This window comes from Acinonyx jubatus, chromosome E4, assembly GCF_027475565.1.
Source record: "Acinonyx jubatus isolate Ajub_Pintada_27869175 chromosome E4, VMU_Ajub_asm_v1.0, whole genome shotgun sequence".
In the NCBI taxonomy this organism is placed as follows: domain Eukaryota; kingdom Metazoa; phylum Chordata; class Mammalia; order Carnivora; family Felidae; genus Acinonyx; species Acinonyx jubatus.
Window position 1 is genome coordinate 49,974,901 of NC_069395.1, and position 21,583 is coordinate 49,996,483.

Consider the following 21,583-nt stretch of genomic DNA (forward strand, 5'->3'; position numbering starts at 1 on the left):
CTCACTTCTTTTTTTAAAAAATGTTTATTTTGAGAGAGAGAGAGACAATGTGTGTGTGACCAGGGGAAGGGCAGAAAGAGAGAGAATTCCAAGCCGACTCCACGCTTTGGCACAGAGCCAACACAAGGAGGAGATCATGACCTGAGCTGAAATCAAGAGTCGGATGCTTCACCGACTGAGCCACCCAGGTGCCCCCCAACCCCTCACTTCTATCTTTGGACTTTCTGCTACTAAATCTTAGGTCTCCAAATCTGCAGATGCAACAATGCCCTGCCCCCGGTCTGAACACCTAACTCAAGGTCGAGGTCCTTCTCTACCTCTTACTGTGCCGGCCTTGGTTGTCCAACCCTCAGCCTCTCTCCTTTTAAGTCCAATAGCTCCCACTTAATCTCTTTTGCACGAGTCCCTTGGCCCCTCACGTCATTCTCCATGTAGTTAACAGGGTTACCTTCCTACTGAATCTTCTCAGGTTACCCTCAGATTTTAACACATTCTGAAGTTCCTCTCTAATGCATGTGATTTAAACCCAAACATGTACAATGGCAATTAACATTATTCTGCAGAATTCTAATACTCATTCCCTTCAGTGTGTATTTGCAGACCTGGTAATTACACTGAAATGCTGGAGTGAACTGGGTCCGAGACAAAAACTATTAAACAGGGATCTCTTGCCTTCACCATCTTCCATCACTCACTTATTTGTCTATTCATACATCCACTCAACAAGTATTCACTGAGCATCTAGTATGTGCCCGTGCATTACAGAAAGCCCTGCAGTTGTAGATACAGATACCGGAGTAGTTGTAGAACCAGAGTACTGACCTATGGGGGGCCCAGAGAGGGAGCCACCAGCACTGCTTGGGAACATGAAGGATATCAGGAAAGAAACACTTTGAGATGGGTTCGTTAGACAGGGAAGGAGACAAGGTCATACCTGCCAGAAGAACGCTGCGTGAAAGAACCCAGAGGTGTGAAAGGTGGAGTGTGTTTGAAACCTTGGCCAAAAGTATAAATGGGAAAAGTGTGCGCATATGCACATGCGCCCAGCCTAATTTCTGAAGTATGTTCAGCTTTATCTTGCTCTATCTTGTGTTCCGGAAGAGGCAAGGCAAGAGAAGCACCTGGGGGAGGGAAGGTAGGACAAAACTCTGGCCAAAAAGGGCCCCAAACTGTCTGAATTCAATATCAGAGGGCAGGTTCTCTCACTGCAAGAACTCTTTTGTCTATCTTCACAAAGTGTTCAGTGTATGAATTCCTTCAGGTATTGCTAGATCTCTGTTCCCGGTAAGCCCAGGTCACAGACAGGCCAGATAGAAAGTGCTCACAGTAGGGGCACCTGGGTGGCTCAGTCAAGTTAAATTTCCAACTCTTGATCTCTGCTCAGGTCGAGATCTCACGGTTGTGAGATGAAGCCCCGCGTCAGGCTCTGCACTGACAGCACGGAGCCTGCTTGGGATTCTCTCTCCCCCTCTCTCTCCCTTTCTCTGCCTGTCCCCAGCTTGCACGTGTGCGTTCTCTCTCTCTCTCTCTCTCTCTCTCTCTCTCTCTCTCTCTCTCTATCTCTATCTCTCAGATAAATAAATAAACTTAGAAAAAAGGGAAGTGCTCACAGTAGAAACACACATCCCCACACTCACCTTGGAACTAACTCTTCAATCACTGCATATCATTGTAGCTCCTTGTCCAGAAGTCATAGTAATGATAAAATCTGAGCCCACTAAGTTCTGAGAACTTCTGGAAGGTTGTGATATGCCTAAGGACTTTGGAATTCACACAGGGGAATCCCACATTTACAGTGCTCCAGACAGCTCACCCTTCTGATGTGGGCTAGAAAGAAAAGGCTGGTTAACATTCTCCTTGAAACCTTCCCTGACTAAAGAGGAAGAGTCAGAGGTCCCAGGGGACTTCAGTAGGCTTTTAGTGGCTGCACTGGGTGAATTCCTATCAGGAATATGGTGTGGCCAAGTGGTGAAGAGCAGGTGACTTGGAATCAGGAGACTAATGCTTGAACTCCAGGTGTGGCTCCAAATAAATCTCTGGCTTTTAAAACATTATTTAGCTTTCTTGTCTCAGTTTTCCAATCTGAAAACAGGGTTTAATACCAGCTTCTTTACAAGATTATTAGAAGTTTATATAAGTTGGTTTAGCATCCCACTTCGGCACAGGTCATGATCTCACGGTTCCTGAGCTCAAGCCCCGCATCGGGGTCTGTGCTGATGGCTCGGAGCCTGGAGCCAGCTTCGGATCCTGTGTTTCCCTCTCTCTCTGTGCCCCTCCTCTGCTTGTGCTCTCTCTCTGTCGCTCAAAAATGAATAAATGTTTAAAAAAAGAAGTTCATATAAGTTAGTGTATATAAAGTATGTAGTACAATGAATGGCACATGCAATGCTCAGTGAGCAGCAGAAATTACTAGCTCCAATGACCAAAAGATCTACTCAGCCACATTCCTCAGTCCATCCCTCTTTTTCTCTCTCCCTGTGTATGTGATGAGTGCTCTGTGTTAACATTCTACACAGGCTTTCCACCCTACTCAGTTGTGCAGATTTTTGTCCCTCCCAGAATCCTTCAGGAGACAGTCTGTAAATCAGTTTGGCTTAACCTGACCCCATCACTAGACACCAAAAGAAGGTCACAATCAACCTGTTCACCCACTAGGCTAAAGAAGGGATTAATAGGAGACTGAGACAGAGGATGAGGTAGGGGAAAAAAGAAGCAAAGAAAATGCTTCAGGGAGAGAAAGTATGGGTCGAAGAAACTCCTATTGGTGTATATATGTGTATGCGTGTGTATGCGCGTGCGTGTGTGTGTACAGTGTAATGTGTGTATATGTGTGTGTATGTATATGCATGTTACATATACATATACATATATGTATATGTGATATATATATAACATATATAAAATAATCCAGTGCTTACTCATATGAGTTATATGATGATGAGTATGTTATGTATACATATACATATATGTATATGTGTATGTTATATATATATATATCATATATAAAATAATCCAGTGCTTACTCATATAAGATTTTAAATATTCTTCCTGATTAATAGAGAAATCAGCAGTCAGTATAATATCAAATCAAAAGAGGAAGGACAGTTTTGCAATCAGATGCTCCCTAGCTTGAGATTGAAGGTCACAGGGAAATTTATGAGTTCAGCAAATGCTGTATTTGACGTGAAGGCCTGCACGCCAATGGCTGGAGCCCCGTGCAGCCCGCAGCAGCGAGCTGGCCTGCATGCGGGTGCGCGTTTGAGTGGCCAAGGCTTGGAGGACAGGCTTAGTCACTCTGATGCCAAAAGAGGCTGCAATAGATTAGCCTAAAGCTCACATTATCCTACAATGGCAAGAGAACTGAGGATTCCAAGGATAAACTTTGAATGTATTTACTATAAACACTAATTATAAAGCCAGACAATGTCTTAATGGAAAGAAAACAAATTTCCATTTCTCCCAGATGCAGGAGTGTACCCAGAGATTATAGCGTGTCCTGTCCCTTAACTGGCAAATCACAGAAAACACATGTGTCCGGTCCTAGATATACATAGGTTTAACATGTATTCATATGTGCCTATGCACAATGTCATGACACAGAGTTTAAAAATTACGTAGATGATTTTCCTGGTTTTTTTAAATTGCAAATCCAGGATATTTAAGGAATTTCACACATTTACCTTCACTACACATCTCCATTACATTAGCCAAGTCTTTCTTTCGCTTCCTATGGTACGATAAAATCAGTTGAACCTCAGAGATTCAAGTCACAGTTCAAAAAGATCAAAAGGGTCTCAAAATCTAGGTAACATCTCCAGGACATGCCCTTCTTTTCTCCTCCCAGACCAGCCTGACCTTATTTGCTGGCCCCAATTTTTGAAGTATGTCTAGCTCTATCTTACTATTTCATTTCCATTTCTTTCTCCCCACATCCCCCTTTTTCCTTTTCATGGCCTACTGGAAGCCACTGTAGTATTTGGATAACTCACTGAGTTGACAGCAGGATGAGATGAAGCATTTAGAGAGAGTTCTGATTGGGGGAGGAAACTGCATACATATTTTTTAAATTTAATGAACTTTCTGTTTTGATGTGTGTGTGTGTGTGTGTGTGTGTGTGTGTGTGTGTGTGTGTATGTGTCTTATAGGCAGAGGAAATGCACTCCCCCACTGGCCCCGGTAACTGAAGACCTGTACCTCCTAATTGGAAGACCAGCTTCAGTCTTCCTGGTCTCCATGTTGTTTTTCGGGAGCATAGGGCACCAACCATACGTGGGAGACAACAGCCACTGATAAAAATGTAGCTGAGTGCATTCTTTGTTAAAGAAAGAGTTTACATGTTAAACACACCAAAAGCAAGGGTTATTTTGCAAGGGGAATTAACCTGATGATGATGATAATGATGATGCTAAAATACCAGCTTTTGCTGACCTAAAGCTTCAATGACTAAGAACTGTGCTCAGTTCTTTACAGCCATTACCCAATTTAATCCTTATAAGAATCTATACATATTCTTATTTCCTAAAATCCATTTTATAAGTAAAAACAGCGATGTTCAATATAGACCAGTGACCTGCCCAAGGTCTAAGAGCTAATAAATGGCAGAGTTAGGATTCACACTTAGATCTCACTAATCCCAGAACCTGTGTACTTAACCACTAAGCCAAGAGATAGATCTTGGACGAAGGAAAGCCTGCTTAGCATTTTAACTAAATTTTCCTCGTTAGGGAAGGTTTAGGGAAGTACTAATCTTTAAAGTCAATTCTAGAGATCTTAAAAATGTACCCATATTTTGTCTTCAAAGAAGAACCAATCCTCCTAGGTGTGAATGGAGAACAATCCATCAGAACCTATCAATTAGAAGAGAATGAAACCTTGACCCTTGGCTCGGACCAGAAGTTCTCCAAGTATTACTGTAAGTATTGCCCACTAAGATGATGCCTGTACACTAACATATCACTGCTTCTCTGTGTTTTTGCTGGTGGCCATAAATTGTCACGTATCACTTCTCTCAATGGTGTTATGCCAAAGTGCTTAACTCTTCTCATTGATTCTACTGAGATGGAAAATGAAATACAGGCTGCTGGAGCTGGAAGTCACTCAAGATTTTCCCGTATTTTACAGACGTGGGGAAAAAAGGCCCAGAGATATGTAGTAATTTGCTCAATATTGAAAGTCTTGTTAGCCAAGAGCACAGGCTTTGGAGTCAGAATGACTTAACACCATATATCGGCTGAGTGATTATGGGAAGGCTACTAATGATACTCTGAGTCTCAGTTTCCTCATCTGTCTGGAGGATAATAATCTATCGACCCATATTACTATTACCATATATCAAGGTCTGCATTACTATATCATAATATATTATATGATCGTCTTATTATATCATCAACCCAACAGAACGGAGCCGAGGCCTTAGGCTTTTTAACTCTCTTCCATACCAAATGATCTTTCTATGTGTAGAGATGGCTAAAGTCCACATGTCTACTAGTCCAAGGCCATCCCAAGCCCTCCCCCCAAGTTAGAAGAGACAAACTCCACTGAGGAGGTATACCAACCAAATATATGTTAAACACTAACGAGTCATAGTGTGAGGCCAATGTATCACAGTTTTGACCTACGTTTGTGCTTATAGAACTCAGCTAGATTGATGTTCTTTGGAAAAACTGATACCACGGGTGACTGTCAGAAAGTATAGCTGTTTACAATCAGGCTGAGGAAGATCTGACGACTACAGCCCACTTCACTTGGCATCTTGATGAATGGCTTATAGAGGGAGAGGCTGTCTAAGTAAAGTTAGAAGGTTGGAATAATTTCAAAGTGAAATTAATTATGGGCCCTAATGAGGTTAACCTAACCTTCACACATAAAGATAACACCTAAATGAGAACAAGGTAACCATGGGAGTGCAAGATAAGGGGGAATATAATATGGTCTTTTTGATAAAATAGAAGTCAAACACATTTATTTTAGCTTTCTGGGAAGTCAAGTGAATGAAACAATAAAGGCGTGATGAATAATGACGTATATGTGCAAGTAAATTGCTTGGGAGAAAAAGGAAGAGGTTTCAAGGAGTCTGTGTGTGTATTGTAAAATGTCAGTAAGAAAGAACTCGTGAAACTACTTAAATTTAACAATTTCTTTGGAGCTACAATTGTTTGTATTTTTTTGACTAACTCCAAAAACAAGCCTCAAAGAGACATGTAAAAATCTGGCGTGCAAAAGTGCTGTGACACTACTTTTGAAAAAAGAAAACATTACTCTGGATATTTTTAGGCAAGTCCAAATCCCATGACTGATACTGTTCTTAAAGAAACAAAGATTCCACTAGGGCCGTGCTTCTTGATTTTGGCCGCAGAGACTGAAGTGACTTGGGAAGCTTTGCAAAACACTAATGCCTGGGTCCCACTTGCAGAGATTCTGATGTAATTGGTGTGGGGTAGGAGCTGAACATTAACATTTTTTCAGTCTCCCCAGACGAGTCGAACATGCAGTCAGGTAAGAGCACTGTTGTTCTGGGGAGCTTGTTGAGAGATCTAATCCTTTTGTGTGACTAACAACTCGTACTGAGTTGTGTTAACCAAGTTTACATGTGTGTTGAATAAATAAAAGGAAACTGTCTTTGTGGAAGACTGTTCCTCCCATGTTACTGAGACAAATGCTAGAAGAAAAACATACACATATGCTTTTAGAGTTCTTCTACTCTAAAGTTTTTGAAATAGAGATCTCCACTCCCTCCTAAGAAACCGTCCCCCCCTTTCCTTTGCCATTTTTAGCCTCAAATTTAACCCCAAATTCCTATCAAGATTTTTCTAATAAATGCATTTCCATCCATTCATAAAGTATTTATTGAGTGCCTACCAATAAATGTAGTAACCATTGGGCACACAGAGCTAAACAAATATTTATGGTCTATTGGAGTATACAGACAAGTACCTGACAACTTCTACTCAGCGAGATAAATGATGTTGCCAGAAGATTTCTGTGTGCAGTGCGACCCATGGGAAGGGCACTTCTTACAGATGGGAGATCTGATTGTCTTCCTAGGTAAAACCACACCTATGCTAAAAATCAGAGAGTAAGAGTCAGCTAAGGCAAAGATCCTTGTCGGGAGAGCTCTGACCCAGAGGCATGTTAGCCAAGGCTTATGTGAGGAAGTAAAATAAATCCAGTGGCATGAGAACCTACACTACAGAAGGTGTTGTGTGTAACTGTTGAGAGGGAAGTGGTCTCCCAGGAAAGAGATTAAGCAATGAGCCTAGAGAAGTAAGCAAAGCCCAGCTAGACTATACAAGACCTTGAAACTATTTTAAGTTTAAGATTTTTTTTTCCCCTAGTGAAATGGCAGAAAGGCTGTCCATTCAATTTCACATGGGGAAAAACTACAAATGGAGTTGAGTTTTTTGAAGATCACTTTTGCTGCCGAGTGATAAATGTATTGAAGGGAGAAAGACTAGAGCCAGAAAGACCAGTTGAGAAATGGAAAAAGATAGTGGCCTGTTACAGGGAAGTGGCAGCAGGGATGGGGAGAAATGGGCATATTTGTGAGTCAGTAAGATGACACTAGATGGAAGTTGATGACTGATTTGATTGGGGGTGAAGGACACCAAAGAGTCTCAAATTATGTGTAAGTTCTTGGCCTGATGAATCGCATGGAACACAGAAGAACATTAAGATTTGAGAGATTATAAGAGGCTCTGTTTTATATAGTAAGAGTTTGAAGTACAGATGGGATATCCAAGTGGCTGCATCCATGAGCAGTGGTTCTAATGGTACTTATGGCCGTTAATGGAAGAGACTAGAGTGGCAGGTATGGGTTTAGGAAGCATTAGCGTGTGGATGATAGTCAAGGCTATGCGGTCAATGAGCTCCATCCCAGACAAGTGTGCAGAACAAGAGAGAAAAGTGAGCTCAGAGAAACACCGACACTGAAGGAACGGGCAGAGGGGGGAAGCTAGAAAATAAAATTGAGAAGAGACAGAGAAGAAGGAAAATCAGGGAGTGGAACAGAATAAAGGAAGAAGTTTCAAGCAGGGTGTAGCCAACAATGCTGTAATAAAGAGCCTGACTCCATTTTTAATGTTTGCCAAGAGCTTCCAAGCCCCACCGCCTCCCTCATGGAGCAAGCCTGTCAGAAAGGTGCGTGTGTCCTCTTTTGGCCTCAGCAGGAAGTTCAAGCCACACAGGTTCTGTTCACATGAACATAAGCCCTGGCATAAGCCCCGCTCCCTAAGCACCACAAAACCCCAGGCTCTCTCTTTGCCTTTGTGTCTCCAGCCATTTGAAGGTCAACCTGGGATCCTCTCCTTCTCGTCCCAGAAGACCTCATTTTGTGAGTCATAAACCTTTTCATGTTCTCTTGGTCTGTGTGTGGTATCATTAGTTTCACCATCCACACCAAATTACGGGTGGGAGGGTCCATCCTCTCTCACGGTGACCCCAACACAAGCCAAATATTCTCAAGTAACCTGAGGTCCAAGAAGATTCACTGCATTTGGCAGTAGAAAGATCCGTGGCAGGCCCAGATCTAGCGAAGAGATGGAAGTAAAAACGTGAATGTAGGTGTGGAGGACAGAAAAGAGGGCAAGAATGAGAGAGTGAAGACAAACAACTCTTACCACAAGTTTCAGTGTAAAAGGGACAGAGAAAGAAAGAACGGTAGCCAGGATGGGAGCATGGGATCAAGAAAAGGCTTTGCTCATTTGTGCTGTAACATGGGCGAAACCTGAGCACGACGAAAGAGAAGTAACCGGGCAAGAGGAAGAGGGAAGCCTCAGACGCAGGAAAGAAAAGGGGAAATGTGTTGAGGGAAATCTCTGAGGAGGGAGATGGGGTCCAGAACCAAGGTGATGAACTTCATTTTAGACGGCAGGGAGGGGGAGAGCTTGTTTGGGGTATAGATGAGCTTGCACACCTGTGAGCAGACTCTTCACTTTGGGGAATGAGGTGATACACGGGAAGTTAGGGAAGAGGTGTCAGGACTGGATGAGAAAAGGTATGAAGTGGCCTTCAAGAATAAAGACAGTGCTTGTCCTCAAAAAACGTAGAAAGATTTGGGCACGTGGTGGAAAGGTCATGGACCTTTCCTCCTGCTTCTTGGGGTGCTGGTCTCTCCTGGGTTTGCCTATGTAGAAAGATCTGCCTAGTTTTACTTTTATCACTCTCTGCCTCCACAAATTGCTATAATCTACTCTTAATAGCTCACTTCGTTATTTCAGTTTTTAAACCATTTATCCATTTACCTCATTAGAAAATCTAGAAAACTTAGCAAATATATATAAATAAAAAAAGAAAAAGAAAAGATATTCCCTATGAACCTACTAGCTAGAGGTTATAATTACTAGTATCATAATCATTTCCAGCTATTAAGGAAGTGATAAAATATAATTTTAATATGGAAAATAGAGATCATATCATTGATTATAACAATTACTTTCCTGCTTTTACCCACTTATCATTGTATTGTGAATGTTTTCCCACGTCTTTAATATTCTCCCAAACATCTTTGATGATAGCAGGCTATTTCAGGATATGGCTCTACCATCATATAGATGTTTATTTTTGTTTTATTGAATTTTTTGCTCCCCCAACATCCATTTACCCTCCTTCTCAATCTCCCTCTGGGGACGCCATCGGGCTTGGGTGATGCCGACTCCAGCCATGACTTCAGGGTCAGAGTCTTTGACTCAGGCTTAAGCTATTGCATTTGCCTGTCCTCAGGGACTAGATCCAGTGCGGGTGGTGCCACTCTCAAATCCTGGGAAGAAGGGGCTAGGAGTCCAGGGTCCCGGTGAAAGTGCCCACCTGTGGCTGCGTCTCCCTCTCTACTGTACTTCAAGGAGAAATAAAGCACATGAAAGGGGGAGGGCATGGAGGCTACGTGTTCCCGGAGATCAGATCCCAGATCTTCCTCACACGTGTTTCCTCAGCCCCAGCCAGGAGACCGGCACAGAGCACGCACGTGATGAACCTGCCAGCTGGTGCCGTGCCCTCCCTGCCACCTCCAAGTTGAATGGGACACAACTGAAATGGGTCGATCCGAAGAGAAAAGCCAGATCCAGTGCTTGTCTCCCTTTCGTGTTGAAACAACGTTCAACAGACTTAAGAGCAAGGGAATGTACTTGGCTGATATTTTGGTAGTTGTTTCCTTGTTTTAAAAAGAAATGAACAAAAAGCAATGTCTGGTACTTACACTGAACATGGCAGTTGATAAAATGCTTTCAGCGCATTACCTACTTTCAGCCTCAAAACCGCGCTGTTGGGTAGAAATTACTACCCCTCACATTATGGATGCAAAAATTGAGACACATGGATATTGAGTACATTGTTCAGAGTCATGAAAACAACCAGGTGCGAATCTGGCCATCAAGTGGGCTTTTTCCACTAGGCACAGAACCGCATATAATGAGCATGTGCCCACTCTGTCTGGATTGATCTCCCTGCTTACTTTTTTCAATTTCTTCTCCTGCTCGCATGTCCTAGAAAGAAGTTTAGAGCCCCATTTGTACAACTCTGAGCTCTTTCCACCAAGCGAGGAACAAGGCTGACATAGTTTGTTGGGTAAACAGAAGCGGTAAGTGACAGTGATTTACGCCCGGCTTGCAAACTTCTGATTACCAATCCACCGCCTGCTATGTAAACAGGTGTAAACTAAGATTTAAATCAGTTTACACAGTGGGGTAAATAATTTAATCTTTCCTCAGCACGGTGTTTGCAAATGTAAATGTTTATGCCAGAACCGATGCCGATGTTGCAAGCTTCCAGTTTCTCGACCAGAAGAGCTATGCCAACAAATGGCCCTTGTGTGCCCCTGCCCAGACTGGGAAAGCCGGCCGAGTCAGAGGTGCAGGTTAAGGCAGAAAGCCCAAAGTTCTAGGGGGAAGGCTCGGTCTCAACACAAAGCTCAGCCATGGGCTGAGGGAGCTAGAAATAACCCCTCCACCCTTAATTCCTCCTGGTCTGGAGAATTTTCTCTCCCCCTCAATTATTCTTCTCCACACTGTTCTGCAGATACCTGAGTCAGGTGCAGGTCTGTGAAAAGGGAGGCAAGAAGAGAGAAGGAAGAAGCCAGAAAACAGCAGCCTGCAGGTGAGTTGTAATACCACTTGAAGGTGGCCCAGGTCCTCACTGCCTGTCAATGCGTGCCTATGCAAATTGATCTAGATCCTATGAAAATCACATGCAAATGTGTTTTCAGTTGTCAAAAACTGTTGACTATACCTGCCAAAGTCCACTGAACCCAGTGCTGCCTCTTAATGAATTTTTCATCAGTATTATTCATATTCTCATCAGCCTGGCTCTCGCCTGACTTGCTCCTTGCCTGCCCCCCGCCCCTCCGCCCCTCCGCCCCCTCAGCCCCTCTCCCCACCCCCGCCCACACACACACACACATAGAAGCCTGTAGAAGCCCGGGCTTTCTCTGGAGTGGAAGGCTCTGGACAAAGTCAGACTCAATCCACCCCACAGAAAGATGGCTGAGTACTGACTAGTGAAGGTCAAATGAGAGCCAGAGAGTAAGTTTCTTCTGTCCCCTTAAAGAAGTCTAGCTTATAAGCAAACCCTGTATCCCTTGGCCTCACTGGTAATGTCATAGCTGGGATCTTGTTAGTTCAAAACACAAATCCCTGGGCGCTTGGGTGGCTCAGTCAGTTAAGCGGCAGGCTTCGGCTCAGGTCTTGAACTCACAGTTCATGAGTTTGAGCCCCACATCGGGCTCACTGCTGTCAGCGTGGAGCCCACTTTGGATCCTCTGTCCCCCTCTCTATCTGCCCTTTCTCCCACCCCCCCATCTCTCTCTCTCTCTCTCTCTCTCTCTCAAAAATAAGCAAAACATTCTTAAAAATATTTTTAAAAATCCATCTTTAAAAAAATACCTACCATGGGGAGACTTTTAATTAAGTCCTCGGTAAGAAACAAACTAGATTTTCTCCTATACCACATAATTTATGATAGGGAAAGTATAGCTACTAGTTACTGAGTGAAAGGAGTTTCCTTTTTCTGAAAGCTTTTTGTTTGTTTTGTTTGTTCAGAAAAGCCTTCTTTTTCTGAAACCCTTTATTGAGCCATTGGCACAAGGCAGGCAGGGGAGGGGGGTGCATTATTTCCTGCCATCTTCACCTCAACACTGATGTGGCCATTATCTTCAACTTACCAAGGAGACCCAAAGAGTTACATAACTTACCTGAGGCTACTCAGCTGAAAAAAAGGGGGTCTGACTGGGATTTGAAGCCCAGCAGGGCTCTCTTCAGAGCCTTTCCTCTTAAAGGGTGCCGCGAGGCTTTTGTTCTTTCTGATCAGAAGAAAGGCTCCCGGTTTCCCTAGGTCTGGGAATGTTCTAGGAGTGTGCGCGCACACAGAGCCCGGGAGGGAGAAGGCAGAAAGACTACAATGATAGTAATGGCTAATATGTATTGAGTTTTATGTTTTTAAAATAAATTTACCAAACCTTATGCTTAATTACTTAATTAATTAATTTAGCCCCCACACAAGCCCTATCAGATAGGTATTATTATTACTGTCTTTGTTTTACAGATGAGAAAGACCGAGGTGGAGAAAGAAACCTTCCCAGCATCACACAGGTGATAAATGTCTGGACTGGGGACCAGCCCAGGCAGTTTCTCCTAGAGCCACAATCATAAATTCCCAACCGTCCTGATGAGGATGTTCTGCCCACAGTTGGATTTGGGCGACACGCGTAACACTTGGGAAGCTCCCAATACTTACTTTCAAGGAAAACAGTAATTAGGGCAGAGATATTTTTATGTATTTATTTTTAATGTTTATTTAAAACATTTTTGAGAGAGACAGAGCAGGGGAGGGGCAGAGAGAGAGGGAGACAGAGAATCTGAGGCAGGCTCCTCGCTGTGAGCACAGGGTCCAATGCAGTGCTTGAACTCATGAACTGTGAGATCATGACCTGAGCCAAAGTCAGATGCTTAACCAACTGAGCCACCCCGGCGCCCCCAGGGCAGAGATTCTCTTAAAAAGCACCTAAGGGGGGTGCCTGGGTGGTTCATTCTATTAAGCATCCGACTTCAGCTCAGGTCATGATCTCATGGTTCGTGAGTTTGAGCCCCACGTCTGGCTCTGTGCTGACAGTTCAGAGCCTGGGGTCTGCTTCAGATTCTGTCTGTCTCTCTCTCTCTCTCTGCCCCTCCCCCACTTGGCTCTCTCTCTCTCTCTCTCAAAAATAAACATTTTGAAAAATTTAAAAATTAAAAAATATAAACAAACAAATAAATAAAAAGCCCCTAAGTGAGGCTGATGGGAACTCCTATGGGAAAGAATATCTTTACAGAAAGCACACCTGGTCAACCTGTCTGCCTGGAGAATACACCTGTGCAGGTAAAGAGAGGTTATACAGAAAAACAAACACAACAAGCAATGGACAACCGGAAGATCTTAATATTATTTCCAAAACAATGGTCTGGGATTTACAAGTGAAAGTTCGAGGGCAGAGAGAACTGCAAAGACCCAGAAACAACCCAGCTTACCTCCTGACTTTACCCTCGGCACTTGGCTCGGCGTAGTAGCCTGGTTTGCATTCGTATCTACAGACGGAGCCCACGTCATGGTTGCCCTGGAGGCAGTGAGGCAAGAGCAGGCTGGCATTTGGGATTACAGGGGGGGCGTCACACTCCAACTTGCAGTAGGCTTCCGGGAGGGACCAGAGCCCGTCTTCAAGACAAGTCAGCCATGGGTTCAGTCCTGACCCCAGGAAAGAAAAGCACAGGATGCTCAGGGCAGAGTCCGGAAACCAACGTGCAGCAGAAAAGAACAAAAACCTGTCAAGCTGTCGGTGTTCTTAGGAAGTCACGTAATTCTTTGTTGAGAATCGTCTCTAACATCTCGGGTCCAGTGTTCACGCTATCTCTCTTTCCCCCACTGACCATCTCCTGTGATCTCCTACACAGAATGGAGGTCAGGTAGGTATTTTCTGACCAGAGTGGAAGAATAGCTATCGGCCAAATCATTATCTCCCTTCCCAACTACAAATAACAAAAATATATTAGTGGCAGTATCGTGGAAAGCATAATAATAATCAGAGAAGACACCTTGAGAGGGCTTATATGCCAGGCACTGTTCTAAGCATTTTACGACACTTGCATAAAGTTCACACCTGAAGCAACCCGCTGAAATAGATACCATCATTATCTCTTACTTTGCAGGTGGGGAAATTGAGTTTAGGTAACTTGCCAGAGCGGCAGACACAGGGTTTGAACTCGGGTAGTTTGGATGCAGAGTTCTGTACATAAACACCACACTCCATGCCCCAGGGCCATTCATGGTCCCTCCAAATGCAATCCATGAACTTCCCACAGTAACATCACCAATCCACCTCAGACCTACTAAATCAGGCTCTGGCAGCATTAGGCCCAGGAAGTTGCATTTGTAACAAGCCTCCTGGGTCCTTGTTAGGCACGCCAAAGTCTGAGAAGAGGTGAAGAGTAAGTGTGGGGTCAGAGCAGGCTCTCTCCCATCTTCAGCTCTTACTTTCAGCACAGCCAGAGGCGATTCCTGCAACTCTGTTCTTACCTATACAATAGAACTAAAAGCACCTAACGCAGAGGAAGGTTGTAAATGTTAAGTAAAAAATGTGCATCGTAAAGCGTTTCTTAATTATTAATGTGATCAGGCAACTGTTACTCAGCTTGTTTCCAGAGGACATACAACCAAATAAAAACAGGGGAGTCTAAGTGTCTTTCATTAATGAGACCTGAGACAGGGCATCTTTCCACGTCGTCGGGACAAAGAAAAGCGTTGCCCTTTGGGACTTTGGTGGTGTTATCAGGAGAGGGTGGCACAGCAGAGAAAATGGGAAGAGTCCTAGGGTGGAAGAAAGACCCCCCACAGAACCCCCAAAGAGTGAGAGGCTGAAGAGAACTTGCGTTCGGCTCCTGCTTGGCTGACAATACCTTGGAGCTTGGCTGGTGGGACACAGGAGATTGAACAGCGCTTCAGAAAGTCTGTTCCCTCTGAGCAGGAGAAGTTTGCGTAGTTCACCAAAGATGGGTCAGGAACGCCACAATCAAGGGGCATGCAGCTCACAGCCCGGTCCCAGTGCCCAGAGGAACAGGTGAGCAGAATTTCCTTCTGGAAACGGAGAATTTTCCTCCATCAAGGTCACATGAAAAGGTTTATCAAAGCAGTTTCCAAGCTTTGGAAGAGTCCTGGTGATTACTGGTGCAAACATTCACAACAGATCAAATTATTTTGCCTCGCTCCCCCTTCGTGCCCTATTGGCTTTGATACAGTCTCACAATAGCCAGGTGGGCGGCTGCTGACCGCCCCTGTTAGTGTAAGAGAATCATGAAGTGGAGACACTCCTCCCACCCAACTCGTGGCTTCCCCCCATGGGCTCCTGGATCCACTCTGTGCCCTCCTCCTCCATGTTCTGTGCCCCTGTGGGTTTCATTCCTCTGACTGTGCTTGGCCCCAACACCTAGCACACTCAGGTGGGAGACTGCAGAGCCAGGAAGGAAAGGGAGGTCAGGGTGCTCATTCTTCCTGCTCCCTCTCTAGGGCATTACTGCCCACCGGCTTTGTCCTCTGGTGTCCCTCTCCATCCTCTCCTGCACTCTCTTCCTGTGGGTTCTGTTAACTGCTCCCTGCAGTCAACTCTTCAGACCTATAGGTGATGTCACCCTGTCACCCTGGGATTCCGCACCGTATCCTTATGATTTCCCTGCATCCGGCCTTCATAGGTAGTCTCTGTATTAAAGTCGCTCACACTGCCCCCTTCAGAGCATGTCATCCGGCTCCTGCTGACACCCTGGAGGGTGAGCCAACCGATAATGCTACGAACGTACGTATCTCTGCTGGGCAGAGTATTCAAGAATGGCCAAGAATTAATGCCCACAAGGCACCTTCCAAACCTGTGGTTAAACTGGAGAGATTCCAGTTCCCTGAGCCCGTCATGTTTGTTGGGTGGCCCTAGGGTTCATCATCACTAAATAAACGAAGAGACATTTCTTGAGCCTCTGGAAAGGGCCAGGTTCTGTGTAGGTTGGGATACACAAGACACCCTCAAGGACCTCATCGTCTAGCAGCATGGCAAATCACAGGCTGAAACAATGAGTCAGAAAACCAAAGAGGAAGTATGGAAAGAAAGAAAGAGAGAGAGAGGAAGGGACGAAAGGCAACAAGGAAGGAAAATGCAAGAGATAACATTGTTATACGTTACAGCCTAGTCCCTTCTCTAATGATTTGAAGAACACGCTACAAAGGATGCGAACGATAAAACGAAAGAAGGAGCAAATGGGGACCAAGAAGAGAGAAAATATAAAAATAAAAAAGGAGACAGCCCTCTCATATCTAGGTGCTTGTTTTGTGGTGGGGAGATGGCACATGGGGGCGGGGCTAGAGGAGGAAGCGCCCCTCTGTGAGCAGGAGGTAAGTGTCTGCAGGGAGGTTCCCAGAGGTGGGGGCCCGGGAACTGGCCTATGAAGGATGAGCAGGACTTCCCAGCAGCAGAGGGTAGAGGAGAAGAAAGAGTCCAGAGGGAAGGGAACAGAATGAGCAGAAACCAAGAGGCCTGGAAGTTCACGGCTTGTTTGGGAAAGAGCACAGCCATCCCTCCAGCCAATGGGTTACCGCAGGTCAGAGAGAGAGCGGGGAGATTCTGCGGCTCAGCAGCCATGCCGCCAGGAGACCACAGTGGCAGTGAAGCCAAAGGTAAAATGACTGGTGAAAGCACCTGTCACCCCTGACACTCTCTCCTGGCCAGCTGCTCCTCCCTCTTCCCAGGGCTTCCCTGTCGCCTGCCAGAAGGACCCAAGTCAAAGCCAGACACATTTTTCTGTTTAGTTTCAGTTCTTGTATCAACAAAAAGCAAATATTCCCCACTGTCTTGTGTTCACGAGCCGGGATCGTAGAATTCCCTCAGTGGGGCCAGCTTCAGGTGACAGGAGCTGTGTTGGCTGACTCCACCGTATGGTTGGCAAAGGTGAGCTCCCACCTTCCTCCTCCCAACCCAGACCCTGCCCCTCACACACTGATCGCAGCCTGGAAGCCTGTCTCAAACCACAACAATCACAGCATCTGTCTCAAACTCTGCCTATATTGCCTGGTTTTTCTCCTGGCTTCGCCTTCATTAAATATTGCCCATTTTGTCTTGACTTTGCTCCTAACTTTAACACATTGCAAACACTGTCTTTTCTTCTCTCCCCCTCTTTACCTATCACACAAATGTATTTAATCCCTACTTTTTTTTTCAATTCCTTTGCATTCCCTCTATCTTTTTTAGTGTGAGTTAAGCTGGGTGAAGAATAGGTAATAAGAGCTCTGCCTTTCTGACCAAAGCATCACGGACCGAGGAGTTGGTGCCTCAAGGTATATTAAAACTTTTTCTCTATGAAGAACCTAAACCATCTGAAGCCAACTCTTGTGTATTTAACTTCAGACTATCTCTAAGCAAGTGAGGATTTTCCGTGAATCTACAATCTACTAAGTAGTCAATTGGTACAAAAGGCAAAAGATCCCAATCTTGGGCACCACTGACACCTGACCACCAGGCTTGCATCCATTTTTTCCTGATCATACCATGGCTTTCTGGTCCTCTCCTCAAGCATCATTATCTTTTCCCTAATGCATCCTTTGTCTCATATTATGGTCATGGTTTTCTAATGGTTGATTTCAAGTTTAAAGATCCCTCTGCAGAGTATTGAAAGCTCCCTAAAGGAAAGATGGAAAACAGAAGTCTTAGTTGAGAATACATTATCATGCTCATAGTAATGGCAGCTTAACAGAGTGCTGTGTGCCTATCATTTAGCTAGAAGCTTTAAAATTTTTTTAAATGTTTAGTTATTTATCTTGAGAGAGAGAGAGAGAGAGAAAGAACAAGTTGGGGACGGGCAGAGAGGGAAGGAGTGAGAGAGAATCCCAAGCTCCTTGCTGTCAGCACAGAGCCTGACATGGGGCTCGAACCCACGAACTGTGAGATCATGACCTGAGCTGAAATCAAGAATCAGACGCTTAACCAGTCGAGCCATGCAGGCGCCCCTTAGCTAGAAGCTTTTAAATTATTTCCCATCAGTCATCATTATAACTCAATGACATAAATACTTCTGTCCTCGTTATTTCACAAACATGGAAGAAAGCTTGTTTTTACCAAAAATTATACAACTAATAAGCAGTGGAGCCAAAATTTCATTCTGCGATTGTCACATGAGCCACGCTCTTAACTAACATGTTCTACTCCCTCCAAATGCTGGAAATGGTACTATGGTAGCTTGCAGACTGTGGAAAATTAGGTAAAAGGTAGAATCATGATATAATCCCTACCTCAGTAACACAGGGAAGAAAATCAGACTCTTTCTCCAACCTTCTTGTCAGGAGGTCCAGGGGTCAAACCACGAGCCACAAACAAGCTGATTACAACCTATCTTATATTACAACCTATCTTATTTACAAATTGTGGACAAGTCTAAGGTGTAGCATTCTCATCTTGAAGTCAAAAGTGGGACCATAATTTCTGACAGGAAGACAGAAACAAGGAAGGAGGATGGGATAAGTATCCCTACCTACTGTCTGCACGAGAGAAACCGACACCCTAGTTGATGAGAACTGCACGTGCTCTTATATACCTTGCATTTCGGTGAAGCCGTGCTCTCCTTGCTTGTTAGAATCCTCACCTTGCCTTCCAAATGATTTAAAAACACCTGCCTTTCCCCCAGTCCAGCCCAGGGAAGGAGTGTAAGTCCCCTCCCTCCCCAGGAGCTTGGTCTCGATGACCACGGGTTTTCAACTCACCTGCACGGGCCTGAGGTATTGCCCGCTGCTGGCCTGAAGGGCAAACCCCCTTTGACAGGTGATAGCACACTTCATGTGACCTGGGCCACCAGAGGTACAGTTCACCATATCCGCATGATCAAGCAGCAATGGCGCACAGCTGCCCTGCTCCCCACAGGGCCAGTGGACACAGCTGGGGATGACAGAAACAAAAGCATCTTAGACAGACTCCAAACCAGAGGGCGACAGCAAAGACTCTGCAGTTTCCCGTCTGGAAAGTGCCTCCAAACCAAAGAGAACGATTTTTCTCCAAACCCAACACTGAACTCATCACCTCCTTCCGTATGACCTGGAACCGTGTGACATAAAATGAAAAAGAACGATAATCAGCTAACAGGTCACGAATGATTAAACGACTTCCTACGGCTCTTCCAGGAGGACAAAATGGTGACAGGACGAGGTGGGGAACGTGTCCCAAGAGCTCTGGATGGCATCAGAAATGGGTAGATTAGAGAGCAATCCTCGAAATGTTTAACCACCGGTACCACTGGGTCCCAAACAATCAGAGCAGACCCAGATCAGGAGTGGATCCTGGGGGCCCCGGGTTGTGTCACACGCTGACCTTTCAGTTGTTTGATTACAGATGGATTCCAGAGGGCCCTACATGAAAGGTCTGGGGTATCTGAGATGGCAGAAAAGGAAACATTTATTCACTGATTGGTGTGGAAATATTTTTGACAACTGTAGCCATAGCACTACCCTCCACTGAACGTCCACACTGGCTAATGAGAAACGGAGCCCATGACAGGAAGAGGAAACTCACACATACTAAATCCCTGTCTTGTGCCTGACGTTGTGGTAGGTGCTTCGGGGACATCATCTCAGCAGAGCAGGACCACTGCCTAGGGCTCTAGGGCCGATCAACCAAGAATGGGTGACAGAGCTTAACTCCCCAGGTTCAGGGTGACTCAGTCTGGACCATAACAGCACCAAGAGCAAAACGAGCATTGCCCTCTTCCCACGGCAGCAGTGTAGAGATGAAAAATGAGGGCATGGCCCCATACTATCTGACTTTGGATCCTGGATCCGCCACTTACTACCTGTGTGCTTTGGTTGAGTTATTCATTCCCCAGTGTTTCAGCTCCTTCCCTCATAAGAGGAGGATCATAAAGGCACATATCCCACAGGGTGTTATGGTTCCCAGGCTAAATCCCCCTACTGCTCCACTGCCGATGGCCCAAGTCCCACCCTCAGTGGCTTGTTTTCTGTTGGCAATCCATACTTTTTGATTCTCCCATTTCTGTACCTTTGCTCACACTGTCGAGATTTCTAAAAGGACTTTCTTCTCCAAGAAGTCCCTTCAGGTATTTTCCTCCTGTGAACCTCCCAGGGAAATTTTAAAAATAATTTCCCTCTAACACTCTTATTACTCTATCCTATATTATAGTCATGTACGCATCTGCTTATTCTTTAATTTATCCATCCTTGGATCTACAAGGCAATTGGGATCTGAGTATCTCCTAAGTGCTCAAACTCCCAACCAGATTATGACCTTCTCGAAGACAAATTCCGACTCTGACCCACTTTTATATTCACCATATACCTTGCGGTAGCAAACACAATAAAAGCTGGCTGACTTAAATGTGTTTGCACAGCAAAGTCAGTCAATGGCTACTAAAATGGGTAATTTGTTAAATTTTCAAATGACAGACAGGAATCTGAAACACAAAAATATTATCATCGAACAGTCATTCAACCATCTTGCCCCTATTCATTCATTCACCAATCAACATCTACTGCACACTTACTGTTGGCAAGGTATTCGTTTGAGTACCGGGGGTACAATAAGTATCATGCCCCTAAGGAAATCATAGTCTAGTTGAGGTGACCAACACGATATTTTCCTATATTTTCTTGTTCATGATGTTGTTGTCAGTGGTGTCAAATATTAGTTTAAAGGATACTGTGACTCTCATCATCGTTAATTTGCTCTACCTAGAATTCTGTTATGGTCAATGGTCCTAGAATTCTGTTAACAGTCAATGACTTTATTAAAAAGCTGGAAAATACAAGAAAGTGAAAAATTAAAGGTCATTGAATGTGCACATACCACCTCGAAATAAATGAGAATTGATTTTAAAAGCACTAATCCAAGGGGTGCCTGGGTGGCTCAGTCGGTTGAGCGTCATCTGGCTCTTGGTTTCAGCTCAGGTCATGATCTCACGGTTCATGAGTTCGAGCCCCACATCAGGCTCTGTGCTGACAGCATGGAGCCTGCTTGGGATTCTCTCTCTCCCTCTCTCTGCCCTTCCCCTGCCCACGATGTCTCTCTCTCTCTCTCAAAATAAATAAATAAAACTTAAAAAACAAAAAAGCACTAATCCATAAAGGATGGATTTGATCTGAATGTGCAAAAGTTGCTGCCTCTTATCTTGTACCCCTAGGATTTAAGTCATATGTCAGTGACATTCTTTATCTATGCTTATTAGGTATAGGATAGAGGTATTGGAGTTGAGTGGTATGAAAGAAACTTTTTTAATCCTCTGAGTCCTGAACATTCCCTTCAGTGGTATGGTTTCCCTCAGATTCATTCCAGCCTGGTGGAGGAAGGAATATATGAATTGGGGGGTAGGGACTGTTAACTCTCAACATAAATTCCCCCAAATCCAGTGCTGATAATTGGGTATGCAGTACAGGAAATAAATCTTTGTCCCTGAGTCTTTATTGACCTCTCTGGATGAGGGATCTGAAACCTGACCATCCTCCATGGGATGAGATCAATACACCTCATTAGTGATGCTACAGAGCTCCCAGTTTCATAGATGCTGCTGCATTCCTTGATGTCCACAAGAAAGTA

The 21,583-nt window shown here is 44.6% G+C and overlaps 1 protein-coding gene across 3 annotated transcripts in view; it reads right to left on the reverse strand.

Moving 5' to 3' along the window:
* Positions 1 to 21,583, reverse strand: part of PAPPA2 (pappalysin 2) — a 525,758-nt gene that overhangs the window by 67,161 nt on the left and 437,014 nt on the right. For all 3 annotated transcript variants that reach the window (XM_053208873.1, XM_027074271.2, XM_015064277.3), the window contains 3 exons: positions 18,748 to 18,919; positions 14,913 to 15,090; positions 13,491 to 13,704 (listed from right to left, as the gene is read on the reverse strand). In XM_053208873.1, coding sequence (XP_053064848.1) covers positions 13,491 to 13,704; positions 14,913 to 15,090; positions 18,748 to 18,919 — 564 coding nt within the window. The remainder of the gene's footprint in view (positions 1 to 13,490; positions 13,705 to 14,912; positions 15,091 to 18,747; positions 18,920 to 21,583) is intronic.